The sequence below is a fragment of the Rhipicephalus sanguineus genome, chromosome 6 (assembly GCF_013339695.2).
Source record: "Rhipicephalus sanguineus isolate Rsan-2018 chromosome 6, BIME_Rsan_1.4, whole genome shotgun sequence".
In the NCBI taxonomy this organism is placed as follows: domain Eukaryota; kingdom Metazoa; phylum Arthropoda; class Arachnida; order Ixodida; family Ixodidae; genus Rhipicephalus; species Rhipicephalus sanguineus.
Window position 1 is genome coordinate 16,763,996 of NC_051181.1, and position 27,176 is coordinate 16,791,171.

Genomic DNA, 27,176 nt, shown 5'->3' on the forward strand with positions numbered 1-27,176 from the left:
ACCTACAACGCGTTACTCGTCCGTCCCATTCGGCGCATTTTCAATAGAAGTTCAATTTTGTCAATGCCTTCATACACCGCGAGGTGGCGACCTTAGCGCAAGCGTCGCAAAAGCGTCGGCCTGGCTCATAGCATCACGCTAATCCAAACCAAAAATAGCTCTGCGACGCGCGCCTGCCTCACCCGGCTGTAACACGGCGTTCCCCGCTCACGCGCTCACCCCGAGAACAATCGCGGCCGGGCTACCGGGGCGGCACGACGCGCTTTGAGTTTCCCTCTATACTCGCCGACAACTTTTCTTGGCACTGAAGGGAAAGCTACGGGGGCGGAGCGTCTGCACATGTACTGCTACGCGAAGTAGTCCGGTTTGGCGCGCGTCTCGTAACGCTGTGGAGTGTGATGGCTAGCGTTGCACTTCGACGCAAACGCTGCTTAGCGTCTAAGGTACGGGTAAAAGGCGCGACTTTTTCACGCACGCAAAAACGCGAAGTGAGAACGTGTAAAGTAAAAGAAATGCAGATATCTCGCTTGTGTGTGCTGCGTTCCGTCACAAAAAAATCACAGCATATCCACGGAGTGAATGATGATGAGTGGGCGAAGCTGCGGAGGTTCATCGGTAAACCGTGAATCTTCCGTGAATTCTGCCCAGTACATCATCACCGACGTGAGATCGGGCGCGTTTATACTAAAGGTTCGATGAGTTATGACGACTTGCAGCTCACTTTAATTTTACATGTACGCTGTGAATTTTCATTGTTTAGAAAACCATTGCTTTAGAAAACACCTTGCGTCTTTCGTTAAGCAGCTGGCGTCTTTTTCGTTTTGCTTTAGAAACATCTGGCGTTCTTTCGTTTTGTTTTTACAAAACATCTGGCGTCTTTCGTTGGTTTATTTCATCAATCAACGGCGTTTTGAACAAAATTTTTATTGTTTAATCACGCACAGGAGAAATCTCACCAGGCACTACCTTGGAGGTAAACAATGGCTGCTAATGGGAATGAGAGACAGAAGAAGTCGGCTTTTAGCTAACACTTACACTTCTACAGAGACAGAAGAATTCGGCTTTTAGTTAACGCGCACGCTGCGAATTTTTTATTGTTCAACAACGCACAGGAGAAATCTCCCACCGGCACCACCTTGGAGGTCAAAGGGTAAGACTTGTTACTCACTACTACGAGCACGACGAGGGACGAACGGGTGCCGCCTTAAGGAGCTTCGCCCCTAAAAGCTACATGTAGAAAATGAAGGAGCATTTTATATATCTCACGCAGAAAATACGGACGCAATTGTGGGACTACATTCATTAGCGGTAGGATACGTGCATTGTGGCTCTGTAGCCTTCGCTTCAATGCCAAGAAAAGTTGTCGGCGAGTATAGTACGGCCGTGGTGTTCAGTCACATTTAACAGGCCGCGGGATGGCGACCAAGTTCTGCGTCCAATATGCGACGCTCTTCTGGCTATCACACCTCGTTCTCTGCTTTCGCTTTCGCCGTTAACTACTACAGCTACCACAAGGGTTTGTTCAATCATTTAACATGGACCCTAGTCGCCGGGATGGAGATGTACCACCAATTATCAAAGTGGGTGCATCCACGCTAAACGCTGCTATAGCTGCCACTCATCAATACACATTGTGCAAACTCTCTTATATCAATGTACAGTAAACATTCAGTTACTTCTGTAAGGGCACGCTTTACTTTCGTGTTTTTCCGATTCCTATGACGGAGGGATCAACCATTTTTTTGACAGGTGAGGTTTTTTCTCTTGCTTCATGAAACAGATGGGCTATTGTGCTGTTGGGCGTCCGCAGCAGCTCTGCAGACGCAGGCTTTCATTGAAATGGCTGGCAGCGCGCGTCCGTAGAGCTGCTGCGGGCGCCTAACCAAATCTGTTGACAGCCTGCGTCCGCGGAACTGCTGCGGTCGTCCAAAGAAACTGTGTAACGAAGCACGTGAAAGGCGCACACCTGTCAAAAATTTTTGTTGTTGCCTTCCGTATGGTAGCACTCCCCTTATCAGAAAAAATGGGAAACGCACACGGGCGGCTAGAAAAGAAGTTGGCGAAATGCACAAAACGCCGAAAAAGAGTGCCGGGAGCACAGTGCACGTTAGGCGACAAACAACCCTCTCGTGTTGCGACAAAATAACCGCTAATTGCGACGCCGGCCGGCAGCATTTCGCTTCTCACGCAGTAATGATGATGATGAAAACATTTTGCTATTCAAGTGCAAAGACCTTCCACTGCTCTGAGGTGGACCGGTGGGAGGGCAGTGGTGCACTCTACGGTGACGTGAAAGGTTGTGGCTCCACATCCTGGAGTCGGCTATAGTGTATGTGCTGCAGATTTGGGAAAGCTTCTGGTGCGGGCGGTTGGTATATCGCTGTCGTATGTAATGACCTCGTGATGTGTGACAAGCGGGGGACCTAGCTCTGTGTGCTCGGAGGGCGGCCGCATGTTCATGATAGCGTCCAAAGTAATAGGTGTGGCTGATGTGGTGCGGATGCGCGTCAAAGAATAGAATGTGAGCTTTTGTTAGGAAAGCCTGACATGCCTCTTACGAATCGGTGATTATGTTTCCGCGGGGAGTCTCGAGATGTGTTGGACGGCCGGGGTCTCGCCCAAGTCGGTGGCTGAACGTCGGGAGGAGGCAGCACTTTTCATGAGGGCCGCTAACCGCCATAGGCGTGTGTCCGTTATCCGTGCAAGTAGCAAGGACGTCTAGTAATTTATTTGTGCCTAGTTTAATGAACCAAAAAGTGTGAAAACTTTTATAGCCTTGTTCCCAGGAGCCTTACTTACCCAGAAAAGCTTTTGAAACCTTCCGCAAACTTATCTCAAACTTATACTTTTTTTTCCTACATTCATAGGTCAACCGTTCGCCAAAAAGTTAGAGAGAGAAGCAATGAAGGAAGGTTAACTAGACTACGTAGGGGAGTAAAAGAGAAGGAAAGTTACAACACACACAGTGCAGGGTTTCACAGGCGGTCGCTCAATGCTGTTGCCTTCAAGTACTGCACGAGGGCTCGTGTGGCTTTCTGGGCGGCGGTGCTGTGAGACCAGGCTCCCAAGATCTTCCTTGCAGTAAGGGGCCGAGTCTCCTCAAGGCACACTGGAGACTTCTTGTTCAAATTGGGGACGGTGGCACAAGAGATGATCAATAATCTGTGTACAGTGGCAGTTATTGCACATGGCTGACTCTGCCATAGCAATGCGATAGCTGAATGAGTTGGTAAACCGGCCCACAACCGACACGTCAAGGAACCTTGGACGGCTGGTGTTCTGTGCGCGACGATTGGAGTTCCAGAGCGTCGTGGCATTGTGCGCGATCTTCTCTTGATAATGGTATGAACAGCGTGGGCGCTCCATCGTGGGCACATCGAGCAGCGTCGTCGGCTAGCTGGTTACCACTGATCCCATGCACCCGGCAGCCATCGTAAGACTATGTCGTGTCCTTGATTAGCGGCGTGATGACAAATTCCATTGACATGAGACACCAACTGATGGTAGTTTCCACGTCGTAGACTTCGCACGCATTGGAGGGCCGCCTTCACTCTAAGCCAAAAGAGAGCAACGGGGGTATAGGGGTTCCTCCTTTGAGGGAGTAAGTGCATTGCCACTCCCATTACTCTCCGAAAAGGAGCAACGGCAAGGGGATGAACCGTTGCTCTCCTTTCAGTTGCTCCTTGAGGGGATGAACGGTTAGTCTGCCCAGTTGCTCCTTGAGGACAAACTGTTACTCCTTCCTGATGCTCCTCAATAGAGCTGTGCACGGGCCGTATTTCCGAGCCCGAGCCCGGCCCGGGCCCGCTGACTTTGTCGAAGGCCCGCCCGAGCCCGACGGCAAAGGGCTGCGAGCCCGCCCGGCCCGGCCCGACGTACGAAAACACAATGCCGGGCCCGGCCCGGCCCGGCTTTTTGAAGGTTCGCTGCGAAAACAACACATCGTTTTCCGGTAATTTGGCATTTTATTGAGCATATCAAATATGATCAAACGACACACGACGAACAGTCTCTATTACACAGATTACAAATTACAAGGAGACGGCCTCGTGCCAGCAACCATGGAGTTCGCTCGTCAAAGCCGTCACGTGTATGCCCATGCAAGCGTCAGCTTGCACGAAGGCCATCTACGTCGGGTCGCAGTCGCGTGCATTTTTCACTCATATGGGATTTGGCCTTAAATCTAACGCGAACAGTTGCGTGACGCCGTTACTAGCTCAGGTGGTGTTACTTCTCTGTTTGTCGGAGTGCAACAGAGCATAAGCGTGCGCAGGGGGGGCCAAGGGGGCGAGAAGGGGGGGGCGCAAAGTCAGCCCTATACATTGTAGGGGGGGCGAGAAGAGGGGCGCAAAGACAGCCGCATACATTGACATAATAGGGAGGGGGGCGCTGCGACGAACCTTCGCCCCCCCTGAAGGGGAACCCTGCGCACGCTTATGCAACAGAGGCAGTGCTTTACCTGCTCTCCTTTTGTTTAAGGTGCATCCAGACGACGGGCCAAACCGCTCTTTTGGCCCGCGGCCTCGCCGTCACGTGACCCTCCACTTCCGGTTGGGCGAGGCCGCGGGCGGCCCGGGGAGGGAGGGCGCGAGAAATCCCGAAAACATTTTCACGGGCTGCCCGTACCGGCCCTCGCGGGGGTGGTGTCAACAAAACCGGGTTTTTTATTATCTTTTTTTGGCAGCTGGGCACGCCGGCGGCTATTCGAACATGTGTTTCTGTTTGAAAACAAGCGCGCGGCATCATTCGCGTCGTTTTTGCGGCCCAGTACTCGTCTTACCGTGCTTGTGTAAAGATGGCTACGTGGAGCGACGATGCTACGTTATACTTTCTCTCATTGGTGGAGCAGTTCCCGACACTTTTGAACGAATATATCTGCAGATCCTCGTCGTCCTCAACCGATAGCGCGAGAGCCGCCAGGGTTTTCTTTCGCGCAACCTCCGTGTTCAAACTGAGAACTTCCGTAGCGGTACGTTCTTTCCTCTTAGCTTTCGTCTTTCGCGCGGTTCTTCTCAGTGCATTTCTTTCCGTCATTTTTTTTTCTTGTTCGCATGCGAAGCCCTCCCGACTGTCGCCTTTTCCAATTTTCCGGCGCTTCCTCTTTTGTCTAGCTCCGTAGCCTTCGCTGCTCTACGTTACCTTTAGCTTTACGTTACCGTATTACGAGTTGCCGAAAGGAATCTGCGCAAGCGCGGGCCTTTACGGAACGTGGACTACTCGCCGGATTGGCTTTACGTTTACGGCCCTATCTCGCAAATCCACAGTCATTCACGGCTACTCGCGATACCCGCTTTGCCGAGGCTCCAGCCGCCGAGTAAAAATAAGCTGCAAGTGCGAGCGCCAATTGCGATCGCACTTGTTTCAGCGGCTAAAGTCACTGAGTGAGCCGTAAGAACGTGAGAAGCCTTGACATAAATACCCCGACAGGCTGGATAGGTGATGCCATCTAGCGGGAACAAGATGAACCATGCAAGCAAAATATTGTTATTGCAGAAACATCGTGCGTTCTACTTCTCTACTTCTGGTGTAGAAGCCTTGCCGCGGCATAATTACAAATAAGTTACCTTTTCAATCATTTTTTTTTCCTGAAAAACACTATATAAAACACTAAAACAAACGTTTGCACGAAGTGTCACAAGATGGCAACACTATCGCCACCCCTTTGCGCATGCCGGGATAGTGTACACGCTAAAAACCTCTCGTGATTTTGCCGCAGCGGTGATACAATCTTATCTGAATTAAATATAATTTAAATGCCGTTATCATCGCCATCTCATGATTTATTCAAACGTAAAGGTATCCGTTTACGTACGTGCGTAAACGTTTACGTACGGGGAGCTAAAACTTTTCTAAAACATGGGTTAAATGTCCCTATTAGCGGGCGTATCTCTCTGTTCAGTTTACAAAAAATGGTTTCCTTACGCCAGCCCGCAAGAAAATGTGGCCCATGCATCGACCGAGACAGGGTGCGTCCTGCAGGAGAGCAACGGTTGCGCGCCGAGTGCAACCGTTGCTCCCCTGCAGGACGAACCGTTGCCGTTCGTCCTTCTGTTGCTCTCTTCCAACCTAACACTAAACGCTTACTCCCCCAACTTGAGACATATGTCAGCCATCTTGTTCCAGTTGGTCTTTTTGGGGAGTAACAGTTGGTTTTAGGACTAAAACACCCCGTTACTCTCATTTTTTCCATTTTTGGCTTAGAGTGTAGAGTCGCAGAATATGGCCCATTTATTAGAGGATTCCTGTGCAACAAATTCCATTGCGGCTCGAAGAGCGGCAAGCCGGTAGATGTCGTGACGTGTGAGGTTTTGAACTTGACGGTGATTGATCGAGATGGCACCACAAGGGCGCCCGTCGAACTTCCCGAGACCGAACCATCCGTGTAAATATGAGTTCGGTTGGCATACGACATTAATAAATTCTGTTCTTGAATACGGGCCTAAGTGCCATTGATTCGCAATGAAATGCCTCGCATTAAAACTACTTTTAAACTTTCTATGTAGATTGAAGATGCATACTACATATAGGCCGCATTTCTGGTATGCGGTATAGACCGCATTTTTACTTGGACTACACTGCGAAAAGAAGCCGCAATATAGAAAAAAAACGGTATTAAATGCGAAGCATTTCTTAGGGAACCACAGGTACTTTGACCGTTTCCATCCATCCATCCATCCATCCATCCATCCATCCATCCATCCATCCATCCATCCGTCCGTCCGTCCGTCCGTCCGTCCGTCCGTCCGTCCGTCCGTCCGTCCGTCTGTCTGTCTGTCTGTCTGTCTGTCTGTCTGTCTGTCTGTCTGTCTATCTATCTATCTAGCAGGGGCGTAGCCAGGGCGGGTGGGGCTGACCGGGCTACAGCCCGTCCTCCACTCGAAAATTTTTCGTACTGTCATGTACCACCGACCAAAACAGCCACCTGCGCCGGAAATTATCTGTATTTTTTCTAGAATTCTTTTCCACAGTCAAAAAGACACTTCGGCGCGAACACTGCTGATTTGGTCTGGCTGTCCTCGCTACGCCCATGGCGGCCCTGTAACTGGCTGCCATGCTGGCTGCGCAGCGCATGACCGCGAGAAATACCCTGCAAACAGAGGCGTAGTGTCATATATATATATATATATATATATATATATATATATATATATATATATATATATATATATATATATATATATATATATATATATATATATCAAAACGTTTATTGAGGGGGAAAAAAATAAAAAAAAGTCTTTAGGGAACGGGTAGGTGGGGCCCTATTCCTGGGCTCCACTGGCTTGAGCGGCCCGCTGCGCCTATTCGAGGAGTGCTAGTTGCACCACCCGATCCTCGCTGGCGAGCAAAGTCTCCCACTGCTCCCTTCCGGAAATTTTGCTGGCTATTTGCGGCGAGTTAATTTCGGGTGGCCTGTTCTGGCAATCCGACGTTATGTGGGCGGGAGTGGGCCTGCCTCCGCACCATGGACAGCTATCGCTGTACAGTGTGGGGTGAATGGCATGTTTCAAATAAAGGTTCGGATATGTATGTGTTTGTATACGGCGCCAGTCGTAAGAGTCCCGCCCGGATAGATCAGGGTGTACTGGTGTACTGTACTGTCGTCGCTCAAGCCGTTGGTGCTCAAGGATGTCTCGCGGTAAGAAAGGATGTTCGTCGGAGTGGTCGGCCGCTCGGTTGATAAAAGCACGAGCTGCGCCGTCCGATCTCTCATTGCCATCGAGTCCTGCATGACCCGGGCACCAGATGATCGCATGGTCCTGCATGGATTGCCATTTTGCGACGCAGCGACACGCTCAATAACGGGCTCCGCTCTCCCACGCTGGTGCCGTCCTACCGCGAATGAATAACTATTGTTGACTAGCCGGACCCTCGGGATTGAGCTATAGAGAAGGTATTGTAAATACACCGTTGCGGCTGGGACGTCTTGAATTGAAAGGATTATGTTGTGTTATTGGAGGGCCCCAAAAGGGGGTGGCAATCTTTGACAGGCAAGTTTCGTTCTCTTGCCCGGAGAGCGGGGAGTCGTTTTCGACAGACTTGTTCGTCTTTTTAACGACTGCCCCTCAGACGCGGGCAGAAAATGCAGTACTTCACAATAAGCCCATTTCGTTGCTCTCCAGGACCCTTGGGAAAAAGTCGTGTGTCTGTCACGGATAGCCATTTTTGCGACCCGGCGCCACGCCGATTAACGGACGCCGCGCTCCCCCACTGACCGGCGGGACCGCTTGACCACGAGCAGAAGGGGTATTCTTCTTCGAACGTTCGCCGCTGACGTTTGATCCTTTGTACCTGTACCGGCGGCGACGGCAGAGTCGTTGAAGGCCGCGATGTACCCCGAACCAGGTATAGAGTGCAGGCTGAGAGCCAAGGAAACGGACCATTCTCACGGTGAAAACTGCAGGTGGGCAAGTCGTATGCCATCGCCTTAACAGGTTGTCACTCTCGCTCAGTTGAGTTCCCTCCCATAATTAAAAAGGGGGCGTGGTCAATATATCTTTATGGCCGAGTTGGCAACAATGAAACGAGCATGACTGGACCCATGTCGAGGTCCCTGTTCCCCCAGGAGGAGAAGCGGGGGACGCGAAGCGATATCGCCCCGCTAATCAGTCTAGTCGCTTGTCTAAAATGGTGTAGAAGCAGATCAGTAAATATCCCTTCTGGAAGCTTTTAGTGTGGCTCTGTATCGGCTGACCACCTAAACTTAGCCGTTCGTGTAGTTGATACGCGTAATTAATATCTGCAACGTAGGTATCGGCTATTCAATATGAAGTTATCTCAACTTGCTTGAGATCGCCTTCAAGCACTATAGATCAACGTTGAAACTCCGCCAACATCGCAGTCGTGTCAGACCTCTCTGTGACTTCTCCCATCCGATCGTCGGGGACTCAGTGCTTCCGGTCATCGCACGTATGCCTTCATCTATTTATACTTTTGAACTTTCACATCTTTAGCTACTGTTAACTCGATTAACGTCCGCTGTTAACCTAGATGTACAGCCTGCGTTAATATCTACTACTGTTTGTTAATTGTGTGATACTTGCCTCTTGTAAGCCGATTGATCGATTTTTTACGCATGTTAGTTACTTATGTTGGGTTTTATGGCTCAAGAATAGGTATGTTAATTTGCTTCAAGGGTCGTACTGCTGAAATTCCTCGAGCTGCGGTACTGCTAGATTAAAGTTGTTCTTTTGTTTTCCAAACACGTCTCTGATCTCTTCGCTGTATTTGCTTGCGTACGGAACGACCTAACCTGCTGTCATTCCCGTCGCCGACTTCGCGCTGGCGAGGCGCCAATTTGAAACAGTGTCACTGCACATTAACGCCTTTCCGGAAGATGTCCCCTCACGTGAAGGACTGTAGAGTGCCCTTGTGTCAGGGCTATAAAACGATGAAATGGCCGTGTGCCGCGCGGGCTGGGAACGAAGAAAGCGCTCCGTTTCTTAACAGAACTGCAAATTGGGCTAGATGGTGAGGATTCATTGTGGGCGAAGCGCAAAAAAGGTAGACGGAAAAGAAGAGAACGAAACGGGACATTCATCTGTCGTTCTCTTCTTTTCCGTGTACGTTTCTTGCGCTTCGCTCCGTTTCTATGAGAAAATCGCAGGTGCAGGATGTACACATCTCTTTGGATGCAAACATGTTCTAAAATACCGGCGAATTTATGATTGTAAAATGTTTACTCCAATTTAACAAAACAATGATTAACAAAATGACATAGACGTTTCGCCACATATGCACCCATGCACACCCCTGCCTGCACAGGACGATGCGACGACGTTGGCTCGTGAACGAAAGTGGGGCAAAGGACTGGCATCGTGGTTCATTCGTCTTAAACCATCGGCTTGCACCAACAGCCGCGGCCCCCTACTGGACGTTTACAAGGACGTATGCGACACTGGTCGATCTCCGCTCATTTGTTAATTACCAGTGTATATATACTGAGAATGCCACTTGGCTCTGCAATCCCATCCGACGCAAGAAGACTCGCCAGCACTCTTGCAGACTGCTCGTCTCCTTGGCGTGTCGCACGCTAGCTTTTCTTTACTTTTGAACTTTTGTTATAGTTAGCCACTGTTAAGCATATGCTTTTGAACTATCTTGTAAATAGACTTGAAAAACTTCAGAACCAAGCGGCAAGGTTTGTTTTAAATAATTACAGCCCCTACGCCAGTGTTTCTCAAATGAAGGCTACGTTGGGATGGGATCTGCTCCGTGTACGTAGACAGAAACTACGGCTTAAGCTGCTGCACCAGATCTATAACTCTAACACAGGTATTAATCGTCATAGCTACCTTGTTGAACCATACTACAATCCACTCGCTGTGATAATAGCAAAAAGATTTCTACCTTTAAATGCAGATTCAACACTTTTTTCTACTCGTCCTTTCCTAAAACAATAAGAGATTGGAACAGTTTAACAGACGACTTAGTAAATATAACAAATAATGATTTATTTTTTTCCATGTTGCGAAATTGTTCTTGCAATAACAAATGTATGTATTACGTGTCTTGAAATTGTATTTGGTGATCCATACTCATGTTACTCCTGATAATGTGATATTTCTATATGTGTGTATATATCTCTGCAAGCGCTCATTTGTTCTGGTTATTGTTTTTGTCCCCCCCCCCCTACGTAATGCCTATATGGCGATGCGATGTAGGTAATCTGGAAATAATATATATATACATATATATATATATATATATATATATATATATATATATATATATATATATATATATATATATATATATATATATATATATATTGCCCTACGTGATGCCTATACGGCGATGTAGGTAATCTGTAAATAAATAATATATATATTCTTGAGGTGTTTATTAGACGGCAGTCGGCGACGATGCTCAATGGCGACAATTAAGGAAGAACACGGGCTCAGAGCGCGAGCGGGAAGAGCCAAACAGGACGACCCACTAGAAGGCTATAGAGAGCGCAACCCATTACTCATCTCAAAGGCTTCGCTACAATTACCCCGGGTACGAAAAGGGAGCCGTCCGGCGACTTAACAGCTCGTCACTATGAGTGGGTCATAGTAGGCCTTGAGGCTCTCCACGTTGACTATGTCGCGCCCTCGACGGCGCATGTCCTAAGATGGTTCGATGGGTTCGATCACGTAGTTGACCGGGGATGTGCGCTCGACGACCCGGTAGGGGCCTTCGTATTTCGGCAGTAGTTTTGTAGAGAGGCCAGTTGCAGTGGTAGGGACCGAGAGCCATACGAGCGCTCCAGGGAGGAACGTCGACTCAGAAGTGGCGGTTCCACCGCGAATGCTCTTCTGCCGCTCTTGTTCCTGCGTTGTAAAAGTCTTGGCAAGCTCGCGACACTCTTCCGCAAGCCTGGCTGTGTCAGATATCGACGCACACTCAGTTGAATCCGGCTTGTATGGGAGTATCGTGTCGATGGTGTGCGACGGGTGCCTTCCGTACAATAAGAAGAAGGGTGAAAAACCAGTTGTGCCTTGAGGGGCGGTATTATAGGCGTAGGTGACGAAGGGCAGAATGGCATCCCAATTTGTGTGATCGGCGGCGACGTACATTGAGAGCATGTCGCCGAGCGTGCGGTTAAAGCGTTCGGTTAGGCCATTCGTCTGAGGGTGGTAAGCAGTAGTTTTGCGGTGAACAGCATGGCACTCTTTGAAAATGGCTTCGACGACTTCGGACAAGAAGACACGGCCTCGATCGCTGACAAGCTCCTGGGGTGGATCGTGACGCAGCATGAATAGGTGTAGCAGGAAGGAGGCAACATCGCGCGCTGTAGCCGCTGGGAGGGCGGCGGTTTCGGCGTATCGCGTGAGATGGTCAACAGCGACGATGGCCCAGCGGTTACCAGCCAATGTCAGAGGAAGTGGTCCGTACAAGTCGATGCCCACGCGCCCGAACGGACGGTTCGGGCAAGGTAATGGTTGTAGACCGGCGGGTGACGCGTGCGTTGAAGTTTTTCGGCGTTGGCAATCGAGGCAGGAGCGAACGAACTTCTGCACGTAGCATTACATCCCTCGCCAGAAGTATCGTTGTCGAATGCGGTGGTAAGTTTTGGATACCCCAGAGTGCGCGCATTGCGGATCAGAGTGAAAGGACTCGCATATTTCAGAGCGCAGACTGCGGGGTATCACAAGTAGCCACTGGCGGCCATCGGAGTTGTAATTGCGTCGGTGCAGTAGGTCGTCGCGAATGGCAAGATGGTGGGCTTGACGACGCAACGCGCGAGTGGTTGGTGTTGCCGACGGATCAGTGAGCAAGTCTATCAGCGAGGCGATCCATTTAGCCTTGCGCTGTTCGGTAGCGATGGTGTGAACGTCGATGGAAGAAACAAAAATGTTACGTGACGAGCAGGGGGCATTGTCGTCAGGCAAGGGGGAGCGCGAGAGGGCGTCGGCGTCAGCATGCTGGCGTCCGTTGCGGTACAGCACGTGGATATCGTAGTCCTGTAGGCGAAGTGCCCAGCGGGCGAGGCGGCCTGAGGGATCCTTCAATGACGACAACTAGCATAGTGCATGATGGTCGGTGATGACATCAAATGGGCGACCATACAAATAGGGTCGGAATTTCGTAAGGGCCCATAGATCGCCAGGCATTTCTTTTCAGTGACGGTGTAATTGGTCTCGGCTTTAGTAAGCGTACGACTTGCATATACCACGACATATTCAGGGAACCCTGGTTTGTGCTGCGCAAGAACAGCACCAAGGCCAACACCGCTAGCGTCTGTGTGTACCTCTGTAGGGGCCGTAGGGTCGTAGTGGCGTAGTATGGGAGGAGACGTCAACAAACGACGGAGCTTTGCGAAAGCGTCGTCGCACTCTGACGACCACGAATGGAGGGGCCCGTTACTTCCGAGGAGCGTTCGTCAGCAGCGATATGATAGTCGCGAAGTTTCGAATGAAGCGCCGAAAGTAGGAGCACAGTCCTACGAAACTGCGCAGTTCTTTGACGGACGTAGGTTTGGGGAACTCGGTCACGGCCCGAAGCTTGGCTGGATCGGGGAGAATTCCGTCCTTAGACACGACGTAGCCGAGTATTGTCAGCTGCCGTGCTGCAAATCGGCACTTCTTTAGATTCAGTTGCAGACCAGCGTTGCTCAAACGCGTCAACACGTGCCGGAGGCGTTGAAGATGCGTGGAGAAGTCTGGAGCGAAAACGACGACGTCGTCGAGGTAGCACAAGCACGTGTGCCATTTCATGTTGCGCGTAGTATCCATCATGCGCTCGAATGTGGCAGGCGTATTACACAGCCCAAACGGCATGACGTTGAATTCGTACAAGCCATCGGGCGTGACAAAGGCGGCCTTCGGTCGAGCGTGATCAGCCATAGGTACCTGCCAGTACCCTGAGCGCAAATAGATGGATGAAAAGAATTCTGCTCCTTGTAGGCTGTCAATCGCGTCGTCTATTCGCGGTAGTGCATACACGTCCTTACGAGTGATCTTGTTGAGTCGTCGGTAGTCCACACAGAACCGCACAGAACCGTCTTTCTTCGCAACAAGAACGACAGGAGACGCCCAGGGGCTGTTAGATGGTCTAATAGAATTGCGTCGAAGCATCTCGTCGACTTGCTCGTTGATTACGCGGCGTTCTGTGGGAGATACGCGATATGGACGTTGCCGCAGTGGTGGTTGGGCGCCAGTGTCGATGCGATGCGTAACGGCGGACGTGCGGCCGAGAGAAGTTTGAGCGACATCGAAAGAAGCGCGAAATTCTTCCAAGAGGCCCAGAAGCTGGGTACGCTGGACCATCGTAAGGTTGTCGGCAATTGAAGAAGCAAGTACGTCATCGGGCGATGAACCAGACGTGGTAACAGCATTGAGCGTACTGGAACTGGGGCAGTGCGTGTCATCTGGTTCGTCCATAACTTGGGCGTCTTCGAGGGGTTCCACGCTGCCGAGACATTCTCCTCGCACCAACGTAACGTTGTACGGAAATGGGTTCATAACAAATACTGACGCGCTGCCCTGAGTGACTTGCACGTTCGCGAAAGGCACCAGCAAGCCTTTCCTCGTGCAAACACGGTCAGATGGCGAGAGGAGTGCAACGGTGTCGGAGAGACTGGCGCAGTAGACGGACACCGCCGTTGACGAGTTTGCAGGCACTTTGGTGTCGTCTTTCACGAGTACCTTGCTGACCGACGATGGACTGTCAGCCGGCGTCAGATCAGAGAATGGTGAGAGCTCTATTTCGGCTGTTGCGCAATGAATCACGCCGTCGTGGTGGGAGAGAAAATCCCATCCTAGGATGACGTCGTGAGAGCATCCTGGAATTATGATCAATTCGACGGCGTACAGAGCATCGTTAATCATGACGCGGGCTGTGCACACCGCTGTAGGGTGAATACTTTGGGCGCTGGCTGTGCGGAGGGAGAGCCCGGGAAGTGGCGTCGTCACTTTTCGCAGTAATCGGCTAAGTTTGGCGTCAATAACGGATACGGCGGCTCCAGTTCGATAAGGGCCGATGCGCCAACACCGTCCACAAACACGTCTAACACGTTCGATATGGGCTTCGCTGAGGGCTTTCGCTGTTCGATAGCGTCGCAGCTCTTGCCTCGTGGACTACGACGACTAGTCTTCCTGGTCACGTGGGACCGGACGTGGCCGCATCGGTGAGATTGATTGGCGTCGTGGTGACGGCGAACGGCATGTAGATGGAGCTGGGCGAGACGACGGTGACCTAGGCGGCGGTGAATCGTAATACGGGCGGCTTGACTGGCTGGTGATGGTTGAGGCGACACTAAGCGGCTGCACGCGATTGCAATAGCGGGCAACATGACCGACGCAACCGCACGCGAAGCAGATCGGGCGGTTGTCAGAAGTGCGCCATCGGTTCGCCGGGGTAGGTCCCATCCATGACGCAGGACGCGGTGGACGAGGCGTCTGCTGATGCGTCTGCTTATACTTTCCTTTATACGGGGGCACTTCTGACCGATTATTAGTGGCGAACGTTGCCTTTAAAATATCTTAATTTGGTTTTAAAGTAAGCGTGAGTGCTCATTTTAGTTGGCTGCACCTCGCGACATCCTAGTATGACGTATATCGAGGCCCCGTGTGACGTTCCACAAGTAAAGCAAGTATTGTGGACGTCACAGAAGGTTTGCGGGGCGCACACAATACCACGACTGGCACCCGGCGAGGCCTATTGTTTCTCACCCCCTCTCGCTTTGTTGTCGGGCTGCTGTCGAGGTAGTTTTCGTGAGGGGACACGCGCTGAACAGGTTTAACCCATACCAAGGCACCCACGTACTTTCAATCTCTACCGCGCGCGGGGCCCCGATTTGAAAACTGCGCTTTAACGTCACCACAAGTTGTGTGCACGTGATCTTTGGCGCTCCCCCGCATGGGGCGCTAATTTCTTATGGTTTTTAGGCGGGCGTTTTGAAGTGACGCTAAAATGATCACAATTAAGTACGCTAGAATTAGTTATACGATACGTTAGAGCATTTACATTCAACTTAGGGATTACCTGACACAAAAATTGGGGGACTCTTAAGCTTCGTCTTTAAGAGTTGAACGCAATAGCAAAATCCGGCCCCTAGTGCGCACTTCAACCACTAAGTGCATACTTATTAATGTGTATTGTTACACACACACGCATACACACACGCGCGCGCGCGCACGAATGGTACATACAGGTTTTTGATCTAAAGCAAGAGTCGCATGGCCTCCAAGATAGACGCCGCGCGCTCGCCATGTCGGAGGCCATAAAGAGTCTCACAATGCCTCACAGATGGCAGCACATTATCTAGCGTTTGCTGTTTGCTTGATGAACGCCTCTGGAAAGCCGGCGTTGGCTTGATATGTTTTCCGCTAGATGGACATAGTTGTCTATTTTTAGAGCTGTTTGAAAGTTCGTGTGTGTTTTTAGCGGCGATGGCTGCACTATCCCGGCCTTTTTCGACGTAGTTTGATGGCCTCCCAAATGCGCCTACAAATCGCCGAATGGGCTCGTTTTCGTCGTGACACCTGTCGAACAAAATGCGTTAGGGAGACTCCTTCCACTACATGGCATTTATGTAGTGTTTTTTTCCGAAGCAGCTGCAAGTAACATCGTGGCTTTGTGGTAGGACACCTGCATGCCACGCGAACGGCCCGGGTTCGACCCTCAATGGGACCGAAAATTTTATTCTTTAGTTTATTTGCTTCTTTCTCGATTTTTCGCTCACGGACGATTTTTCGCTCACAACCAGCGGTGCCGACACCGACGCCGACGGCGGAATTTCTGCGACACGAGCTCTCTAACGCTGTCGCGTTAAAATTACAAATTACAGTAAAATGTCACAAACAAAAATTTTGCTGTCAGGGGTCCCATAAGTACACGCACATTTTGAGAAATGTTTCGGTTTCCGACTGGGCTTGCACACCACTGCCGTGTGAGATGCTTGGGGAATCTCCACTACACGAACAAGTTATGCAATCAAGTGACACCACAGCAGAGGTTCACTGTAGGTTGTCTGTGCAGGAGCTGCTGGCGACGGCGTGCGAGTCCGTGTCGGCGGCCGACGCCTTGTCAGCTCTACGCTGCGGCGCCTTCTCGTCTTCGGGCTCGGTAGAGTCCGGAGGAGGGGGCCGACCGGACTCGGTGCGCCGGCGCCGGACCCTGGAGTCCGAGGACTCCAGCTACGACTCAGACACCGAGAACCCCGGGGACACAACGTCGTCTACGCGGCAGCACGAGGACGTCTCCCGGACCGTATCCGACACGCTAGGCGCAGAGTTCGCCGAATACGTGACGGCAGGACCCCAGTACGCCAGCAGGCTCGAGTTCGCCGTCAAGCTGGGATACACCGAGCAACAGGTGAGGCGTCACGAAGCGTCACTTGCAGGTCTAGAATTGTGAACGTCGCAGGTGCAGCAGGCCCTTCGTCGGCTGGGCCCTCAGCCGGGCCAGAACGAGCTGTTGGCCGAGCTGGTGCGGCTGGGCGCTCGGGAACAGCCTGGCGACACGGCGGCAGCCCGAGCCGACGCGTCCGCGTCGCAGGCCGAGGACCCGCTCAGGCCGATCGTCATCGACGGAAGCAACGTCGCCATGAGGTGACTGTTCTTGAAATACATGCTCCCGTTAGCCCATGGCCATATAGCTGAGCCGGCATCGAGGCTGATCCCTCGCACGACCAAAGGTGTGGCTCAATCATTGAACCGCATCGTGTTGTGACGAACAAATGGCGGCAGTGGGGTGACACTGTTTTGCGCACCATACAAAGGGTAGGGATCGTCGATTAAAATTTTTAATCGATTAATCGTTCGTCGATTTAGCCTTTCATCGATTAATTGCTTTCTATGTGATGTTTTAATCGATTAATCGACATTTTTGATCGGTGCTTTAAAAAAGATATCTGATTGTTTGAGAGGCATTGTTTGTGTTTCATCTCGACCGAAGTTTTTCTATCAGACGCGCTAGAGATCACATTTGCGCCTTCGCGAGCATTCGCTCTTTCGCCCAATGGGGCCCTTCTTCGTCTTTGGGTGATGTCACGGATTGAAGGATCTGTGGCCATCATCCATGGACTGTTCGGCAGCAGGTCGTATTTCCTCGAAGACTGCCCACTCAAGCGCACCGAAATCGGAGGCGTTTTTGGTGACCACGCTGGTCGAAAAGACGCACCGGCCTTTTTACGTTAGATATTGTGGAAGCCCTCGATAATTGCACACTGACGTCATCTCTTCTTTTTGAGGTCACCCATGCGAGAATGCACAGCAACATACTGGCCTCAAACAAACCACTTATTATTATTATTATTATTATTATTATTATTATTATTATTATTATTATTATTATTATTATTATTATTATTATTATTATTATTATCATCTGGTGTCTTACGTCCCAAAACCACGATATGACTATGAGAGACGCCGTATTGGAGGGCTCCGGAGACTTCGACCCCCTGGGGTTCCTAAATGTGCAGTTAAATCTAAATACACGCCCCTCAAGCATTTTCGCTTCCAACGAAATAGCGCCTGCCGCAGCCAGGATTCGCGACCTTCGGGTTAGAAGTCGAGCACCGTAAGCACTAGACCACCGAGGAGCCCGAACTCTAAGCGTGTCTAATGTATCAGACATTAGAACATAAAAAACGAAAAAAGGAGAACCTTAAGAGCTCGTTTTTCTTTGTTAAGCACACAGAAAAAAACATATATATCCCATAAAGTGGACCGGGGGATGACCGCCGCTGTAGCTCAGTTGGTAGAGCATCGGACGCGTTATTCGAAGGTCGCAGGTTCGGTCCCTGCCAGCGGCAAGTTGCCTTTTCGTCCACTTTACTTTCTTCACATTTACATCATAATTACTACAAATAACATCCCCTATGCTTTCCTTGGCTTTTTTTGTCTGTTAGTTCTCATTAGAACACACTGTATTTCGCGACTGTCCTCCTTTCGCGCAACAGCAGAAGACGGGGAGTGCAAGCATTAGTTGAAAGCTGCATATCTCCAGGGCCTTTTAGACCCGTTTCATAATCCGCGTGTGCGCTTCCTTGCGCTGCCTATTCGCCCATCTAATGGAGGCACCTGTTGTGCTTCAAGTGGAGACGAGGTCGTGGTTGCGCGTGCTGGGGTTTGTCTATTATGCGTGTTTATGTCAAGAGAGCTGCTGAGTCTACATTTTCTGCGCCATAGCGCAAGCAAACGGCGCTTCAACACGCTGTTCGCAGAAGTGACTAGACTAGTTGCTATGAACTGGGCTAACTGCATCGCAGGAAAGCTAGCTTTGCAATCACGAAAAGGGTACGCTATAAGGCGGACATTTGGGCTAGTTGAAATCAAGATCATCATAGTGGAAATCAAGAAGAAGAAATGGATATGGGCCGGGCACGTAGCACGTCGGCAGGATAACCGGTGGTCATTACGCGTAACTGACTGGATTCCAAGAGATGGCAAACGCGTGAGGGGGAGACAGAAAATTAGGTGGGTAGATGAGATTAAGAAGTTTGCAGGTATTACGTGGCAGCAGAAAGCACAGGACCGGGTTGATTGGCGGAACATGGGAGAGGCCTTTGCCCTGCAGTGGGCGTAGACAGGCTGATGATGATGATATATATATATATATATATATATATAGTTGCAGCAAGGAAGTCAAGTTGGACCCGGTAGAATAAGGAACAAGAGAGAGTACGACGCACGTTGGTTTTTGCGGTATGTTTACTGACGTTTCGGCTGGTGGACCAGCCTTTGTCAAAGTAACAAGTACATGTCAACGAGTCTCCTTATAAATACGATATACATGAGATAGCATAGCATGGCGACGTAAATCAGCGATTACACAATTCACTGCGTGCAGTGCTCATGACGGTACAGTTAGATCACATGCGGAAAAAAGAAGAAAAGAAAAAAAGTACAAACATCACTTCTTCGCGCACACAGCATTACAATGTACGAACGCGATATCGACAATTACAATGCTAACATGGCAATATCAATGTGCCGCGGACAGTGCAGCGAGATTGTACGTTCAGTTATTGCGAGGCAAATAGATGAGTAGTCTACTCTTTTTATTGGCGCGTGCGCGGTGAAATACAGTCTTGCATCCATACCTATGGTAACAGGAGGGGTGATTAATCAGCGCAACTAACTATAAAACATGGATACATAAATGCACACAATCAAAGCGGCATTACAGACAGTATTCAGCAAGCTTAATCGATGACGTAACGGGCTGTGGGTTCAAGCGCAAAGCTGAACGTTCATGGATTGTCCCAGTTAAGGCTGATGATGCTTCGTGGGCACGCTAGAAAGTGTGCCTGTACTTTCGTTTAGACCTGATGAAACGGTGTTGAATTTATAGATTAAGTAAGACTCGCGGATTTCACGATCATGATGAGAATGAAAGCCTGATTCAAGTACAGTGGCCCTGATTTTGTCGAAAGAATGCCCTGGTAAGCGGATATGTTTAGAAAGCGGCAGGTTGGGTAGCGTATTAGTATGAGATCTATGGTTGTTGAAGCGTACTCGGAACGGCGTTTCAGTTTGGCCAATATACTGTTTTTGGCAGACGGCGCACTCGAGCATGTATATGACGTTAGAGCTATCGCAATCAAAGGAGCCGCGAACCTTAAGGGTGAAGTTTGAAGACGTACTAATGACTTCCTGGGTGGTTTGCATATGTAGACACAACTTGCAACGTGGTTTGTTGCAAGGTGCACAACCAGATATTGTGGGTACATTTAATTTCGACGATGTTAACATGTCGCGGAGATTCTTTGACCGCCGGTAAACCACGCGAGGTGGTTCAGGAAAGATATTTTTCAAATGTTCACTTTGGGTAAGGATGTTGTGGTGGCGTTTCAGTATAGAAACAACCTTTGGCACTGATGCTGAGTAAGTCAATACGAGATTAGTATCAGTACGTCGTTCAGGTAAACAGTTTCCGCCAAGAATGTCGGCCCTATTCAATTGGTCTGTTCGGTCTATAGCGTCATCAACCAAGTCCGTCGGATAACGGCGTTTAATGAGAGCGCTTTTAAGTTGCTCGCAATTCGATACGAAGTCTTTGCGGTCGGAACACAATCGCTTAAACGAACGTTCATGGGACAATCCATGAACGTTCAGCTTTGCGCTTGAACCCACAGCCCGTTACGTCATCGATTAAGCTTGCTGAATACTGTCTGTAATGCCGCTTTGATTGTGTGCATTTATGTATCCATGTTTTATAGTTAGTTGCGCTGATTAATCACCCCTCCTGTTACCATAGGTATGGATGCAAGACTGTATTTCACCGCGCACGCGCCAATAAGAAGAGTAGACTACTCATCTATTTGCCTCGCAATAACTGAACGTACAATCTCGCTGCACTGTCCGCGGCACATTGATATTGCCATGTTAGCATTGTAATTGTCGATATCGCGTTCGTACATAGTAATGCTGTGTGCGCGAAGAAGTGATTTTTGTACTTTTTTCTTTTCTTCTTTTTTCCGCATGTGATCTAACCGTACCGTCATGAGCACTGCACGCAGTGAATTGTGTAATCGCTGATTTACGTCGCCATGCTATGCTATCTCATGTATATCGTATTTATAAGGAGACTCGTTGACATGTACTTGTTACTTTGACAAAGGCTGGTCCACCAGCCGAAACGTCAGTAAACATACCGCAAAAACCAACGTGCGTCGTACTCTCTCTTGTTCCCTATATATATATATATATATATATATATATATATATATATATATATATATATATATATATATATATATATATATATATATATATATATATATATATGTACACACACACACACACACACACACACACACACACACACACACACACACACACGGATCACTTCTTTCTTTCTGTCACCATCATCATACTTCATCGCTATTTTTCCGCCGTTGCCTTTTCCTTTTCCAGGCGCAGTGTGGAGGCCCGGGCGTACTAGCTCAGGCCACTCTCCCTGCCTTCTAACATATATTCTCTCTTTCATTCATTAGTAAACAATAATCTTTTATTTGCTCAGGAGTAAAATATAACGGCAGTAAGAACCAGTCAAGAAATAAACAACGCATATTGCAATGTGGTAACTCTTGGACCACTGTATAGTGCAGTTAAACAAGAAAAAAAAGCAAATAAAACCTTAGAGTTACATAATAATAATATGTGGGCTTTTACATCTCAAAACCACGATATGATTATGAGGGATGCCAAATGGAAAGCTCTGGAAATTTTGACAATCTGGTGTTCTTTTAACGTGCACTACATTGCACAGTACACGGGCCTACCAGGGCCGTAGCCAGAAATTTTTTACGGGGATGGGGGAGTGTGGGGGGCACCTCCTTGATCTGAAGTGGGAGTCGGGCAGGCAGTTGTGATCGAGTGTCATATTGAGCTCTCTATGCCATGGCAAAAAAAAAAAAAATCGGAGGGGGCACAGGCCCGGTGTACAAATATGGGCTGGCTCTTAGTAAAGCTTAGCAAAGAAAATAGAAAAACAGTTGAAGTTCTATTTTTTTTTATTGCGCTAGCAATTATATGGACAGTCTCGGCTGGGTTTTGCCGTTCCCGTTGCCGCAGTCATGCACCGTATATGTACAAGTATGTATATATATATATATATATATATATATATATAAAACTCCCAACGAAAAATACTTCCGAAGCGCGGAATCGAACCAGCAACATCTCGCTCCGCAGCGCGTGGCGCTAGCCATTACGCCACAAAGAGCAGATCCTTCAGGTGGCTAACGGCGAGCGTTATATACACACCTTTTACCGCTGGCGGGACTCGGAGACGGCAGGCGCTTATAAGCATTTCTTCATTACCAGCGAGATGGCGCGAGGAGCGCAACGGGCGTAGAGAGCCTTCATGTGCGGCGCGCACATAAACACATAAAGGCTCCCTAAACGGGCGCATTTAAAAGTCCTCGGCCAGTTCGCTCGCTCCTTCTAATATTTGCACAGCGAGAACGTTGCCCTTCCGCTGTCTGCTCGCGCGGTGTACTCGCGGACAAATTTTCTTGGCAATGAAGGGAAAGCTACGGGGCGGTGCGTCTGCACATGTACTGCTACGCGAGCTAGTCCGGTTTGGCGCGCGTCTCGTAACGCCGTGGGAAGTGATGGCTAGCGTTGCATTTCGACGCAAACGCTGCTTAGCGTCTAAGGTACGGGTAAAAGGCGCAACTTTTTCACGCACGCAAAAACGCAAAATGACAACGTATAACTAAAAGAAATACATGTATCTCGCTTGTGAGCGCTGCGTTCCGTCTCAAAAAGCTACATGTAGAAAACGAAGGAGTATTTTATATATCTCACGCAGAAAACGGACGCAATTGTGGGACTACATTCATTAGCGGTAGGCAGGCCCGTAGCCAGGGGGGGGGGGGGCAGGGGGTTCTCCCCCCTCCTTCCGAAATTTGAATGACACATGATGTTTTATCGAAAATAAATCATGAAAGTAGGCGTTTTTCTCAGATAGTCAAGGTTTTCAGGAAGTGCCCCTCCCCCCCCTCCCCCCTCCCCCCCCCCGAAAAAAATTCCTGGCTACGGGCCTGGCGGTAGGATACGTGCATTGTGGCCCTCGCTTCATTGCCAAGAAAAGTTGTCCGCGAGCATAGTTGCTGCTGGCGGGGGACAGATGTTTATGCAGCGTAGCAGCGCGTCCATCACGGGCCGCTTTTCTTGCTCGCATTCTTATCGCATTCATTGCTTCGCCCTTGCGGCGAAACTGCGACTTTTTCTTTTTAAATGATTAATCAGGAACGTCTTTGAAAAAATTGTGTAATCAATGTTTCCAACGCGAGTGTAGAAAAGAGCGTTAAAGAAAATGTCCCGGGTTTGCTTCTATCCGCTTTTTCATGTTAGTTGTGCAATTCTTTTAAATAAATTTTGTTGCTATGTTTTACTTTCACCGTACTTTAATGACTTGACATGTGCCATATAGGCAACATTTAATTTATATTCTGTAGTGAAGAGGAATGTCCAGCGCTGCAGCCACATCGCCAGCCCTGCGCGGGGCACGAGATGGAGCAGCCCGTGTTTTTGTCTAAAATAAGGTACCGCCTGTTTCATGGCCGATCCCCCGTGGTGGGTTGCGCCAAGTAACTGAGGACCAACCAACCAACCAACCGTGTTTTTGCTGCAACGCTGCCCGCGCCCGTCCAGTTCCTGCTGCTACTATTACGACGACCACCGCTTGTAGCCCAGTGTTTTCATTATATTTTGGTGGAGGCTGCTGCGGTTTTCCCCGGCCCTGGAATTGCGTAGCCGAAAGCTCCCGTCCGTCATGCCTGACGACGCCGTCTCGACACCGGCTTCCCCGCCCATGTGTCCCGGTGCCCAGCGTCTGCGAGAGCCCGAGATCTTAAGATGAAAAAGACGTTGAGGATTGGCTTGAATCCTATGAACGCGCGAGTGCTAGCAACAAATGGGACGATCCCATGAAGCTCGGCATCGTGATGTTTTACTTAACGGATGTTGCCAGGCTATGGTACAAAAACCACGAGGCCGATATCCCCACTTGGACGACCTTTAAAACCAGCATCGCAGCTGTTTTCGGACGTCCTGGTGTGCGCAAACTTCGGGCAGAACAACGACTTCGCAGCAAACTGGCGAAACATTCACCAGCTACATCGAGGACATCCTCGACCTCTGCCGGCGTGTTAACCCAACCATGGCGGAAGCGGACAAGGTACGCCACATCATGAAGGGCATTTCCGATGATGCCTTCCAAATGCTGCTCTCAAAGAACCCTGCCACTGTCTCTGAACTTATCGAGCTTTGCCAGAGTTTCGACGAGCTCCGCAGACAGCGTCTTCTCACGCGGCGCCAGCACGTTTCGGACGAAACCATTTCGAGCGTGGCTACCGCTCCTGACCTTGAGCCACTGCTGTCCCAGATCAAGCATTTCGTACGTGCTGATGTTGCTCGTCAGCTTTCTCTGCTATCACCATCCGGACAGCCACCGTCGCCTTTACCAGCAAACATTCGCCAGGTAATCCAAGAGCAAGTTTGCGCGGCCCTGCCTTCTGCCCGCGACACTCCGCCGTTGCCGACCCCTGTTGTCTGTGCCGATGTGAATGCGCCTCTCAGCTATGCTGAAGTTGCCGCACGGCCACCGCCTCAGAAATTTGCTTCATTACCATCAGCCGTGCCACTGCGACTAACTCCCCGCTTCGACCAGGCAAGGTACCCACTGAGTAGTGGCCAATGGCGCACTCTCGACAACCGACCGATTTGTTTTGCGTGTGGCCTGCCTGGCCACGTCGCGCGATATTGCCGTCGGCGCGTACCTCCCTACCACCAGAGCTTCGATTCTGACCCGTATGTGTCACCGCGCCCACCGTTCTCAGCGTCTCGGAACCCCGGCCAGATGTCTTCTTACACCGACCACCGCCCTCCTGTGAACCGCCGCTCGCTATCGCCGATGCGTCGTCGTTCATCCACGCCGGAACAGGAAAACTAATTGCCGCAGTTCCAGAGGCAGGAACTGCGTCACCCGCTAAACGACCAAGACCTCTCCCTTCACCGACGAATGTTATTGATGTATCTGTGGACGGCGTCGCTGCACTCGCCCTTGTCGACACTGGTGCCGCAGTTTCAGTGATGAGTGCCAAACTCTGCCGCTTGCTAAAAAAAAAAGTTACGACGCCGCTATCGAACATATCTCTTCGTACCGCCAGCGCAGATCGCATCACGCCGGCCGCTGCATGTACTGCTCGCGTTGTGATTAATGGCCTGCTCTATGTCGTCGAATTGTTAGTGCTGCATTCGTGCTCCCACGACCTCATTTTGGGCTGGGACTTTCTCCCCGCTAATAAGGCCGTCATCGACTGCTCCCGCGCTGAGGTGGCATTTGAAGTGCTTTGCGGCGCCCCGTTATTTGACGCTCCTGAAACCGAGGACAAGCTATTTGTTGCGGAAGACGTTTCAATACCGCCGCACTCTTTTGCCCTTGCCACGGTGTCCTGCAACAGCATCGCCGAGTCGAGCGCCCTTTTTACGCCATCTGCCATTTTCGCCCGTCGCAAATGCTCCCCGCTGCCTTTTGCCCTTTGGGAAATTCGTGACGGCGTCAGCAGACTGCTCGTCTCGAACCTGCTGTCATGTCCTTTAACACTGCTTCGTGGCGAGTGCGTCGGGCGTGTCCACAGTGTCGACCCTTCTACCATCATTGACCTGCCAACTGGTTCTACCGCCGAACACGAAGTCGCCGGAGTTTCCTGTGACTACTCGCAGCAGACTACTACGCCTGATGTACTGAGCAGCTTCATCGCCGACACGCTAACCGTTTCTCAACGCGCTACGCCTCCTCGACAAGTTCCGCTCTTCCTTCGACTGCCAGCATGCTTCCCTCGGCCGCACGTCCGCTGTAAGTCACCGCATCGACACGGGTACCAATGCGCCACTGCGACAAAGACCCTATCGTGTGTGCGCGACAGAGCGCCAGGTTGTCGACGACCAAGTAGCTGACATGCTGAAGCGTGGCGTCATCCAGCCTTCGAATAGCCCCTGCACATCTCCAGTTGTTCTCGTTAAGAAGAAGGATGGGTCAATTCGCTTCTGTGTTGATTACCGTCGTCTTAACAAGATAACTCGAAAAGACGTTTACCCCTTACCGAGAATTGACGACGCCCTTGACTGCCTCCAAGGCGCGGAGTTCTCTTCTATCGACTTACGGAGCGGCTATTGGCAAGTCCTCATGGCACCTGACGACCAACCTAAAACGGCTTTCGTCACACCTGATGGTCTTTACGAATTCCATGTCATGCCTTTTGGTCTTTGCAACGCGCCCGCAACATTCGAGCAGATGATGGACAATCCTTTGCGTGGTCTTAAGTGGAAAACGTGCCTGTGCTACTTAGATGACGTGGTTATATTTTCACCAGATTTTCCCACACATCTCTGTAGGCTAGAGGAAGTACTGCAGTGCCTAACTGACGCCGGCCTTCAGCTCAACCTGAAGACATGCCGCTTTGGCGCAAGTCAGCTCACCGTCCTCGGCCATGTTGTGTCCAAAGACGGCATTCTTCCCGACACCGCCAAGCTTCGGGCAGTCGCTGACTTTCCTGGACCTGCGTCTTTAAAAGAACTTCGCAGCTTCCTTGGCCTCTGTTCGTACTTTCGCCGCTTCATTCGTAATTTTGCGACCATCACCGCTCCCTTGAATCAACTCCTACGAAGCGACTCGAAAACTTACGTTTTGTCGCCCGCCTGTGACAATGCCTTCGAAGAGTTGCGCTGTCTGCTAATCTCACCACCAATCCTGCGTCACTTCGACCCTTCCGCTCCGACTGAGGTACACACCGACGCCAGCGGTGTTGGACTCGGCGCCGTGCTCGCGCAGCGCAAATCGGGGTCCCAAGAGTACGTCGTCGCATACGCAAGCCGTACCCTCACTAAAGCCGAGAAGAATTATTCTGTTATGGAGAAGGAATGTCTGGCCATAATTTGGGCTCTTGGCAAATTTAGACCCTATCTTTATGGCCGCCCCTTCGACGTAGTGACAGATCACCATGCCCTTTGCTGGCTATCTACGTTGAAGGACCCCTCCGGCCGTTTAGCTCGCTGGGCTTGCGGTTGCAAGATTTCGACATGCGTGTCGTATACAGGTCTGGCCGCCGCCACGCCGATGCCCTATCAGGCTCGCCTGTGTCAACTGAAAGCGCTGCTTGCCTATCTGCCGTGGACGAAACACTTCCGTTCCCAGCAGGCTGCGACATGGCGTCTGAGCAACGCAAG

General features: G+C 50.3%; 1 protein-coding gene across 1 annotated transcript in view; it reads left to right on the forward strand.

The window, feature by feature from the left end:
• The window catches only part of LOC119395618 (ribonuclease ZC3H12A), a 310,368-nt gene that overhangs the window by 136,357 nt on the left and 146,835 nt on the right, over positions 1-27,176 (forward strand). Inside the window, exons 2-3 of the mRNA XM_037662598.2 lie at positions 16,468-16,803; positions 16,855-17,039. Coding sequence (XP_037518526.1) covers positions 16,468-16,803; positions 16,855-17,039 — 521 coding nt within the window. The remainder of the gene's footprint in view (positions 1-16,467; positions 16,804-16,854; positions 17,040-27,176) is intronic.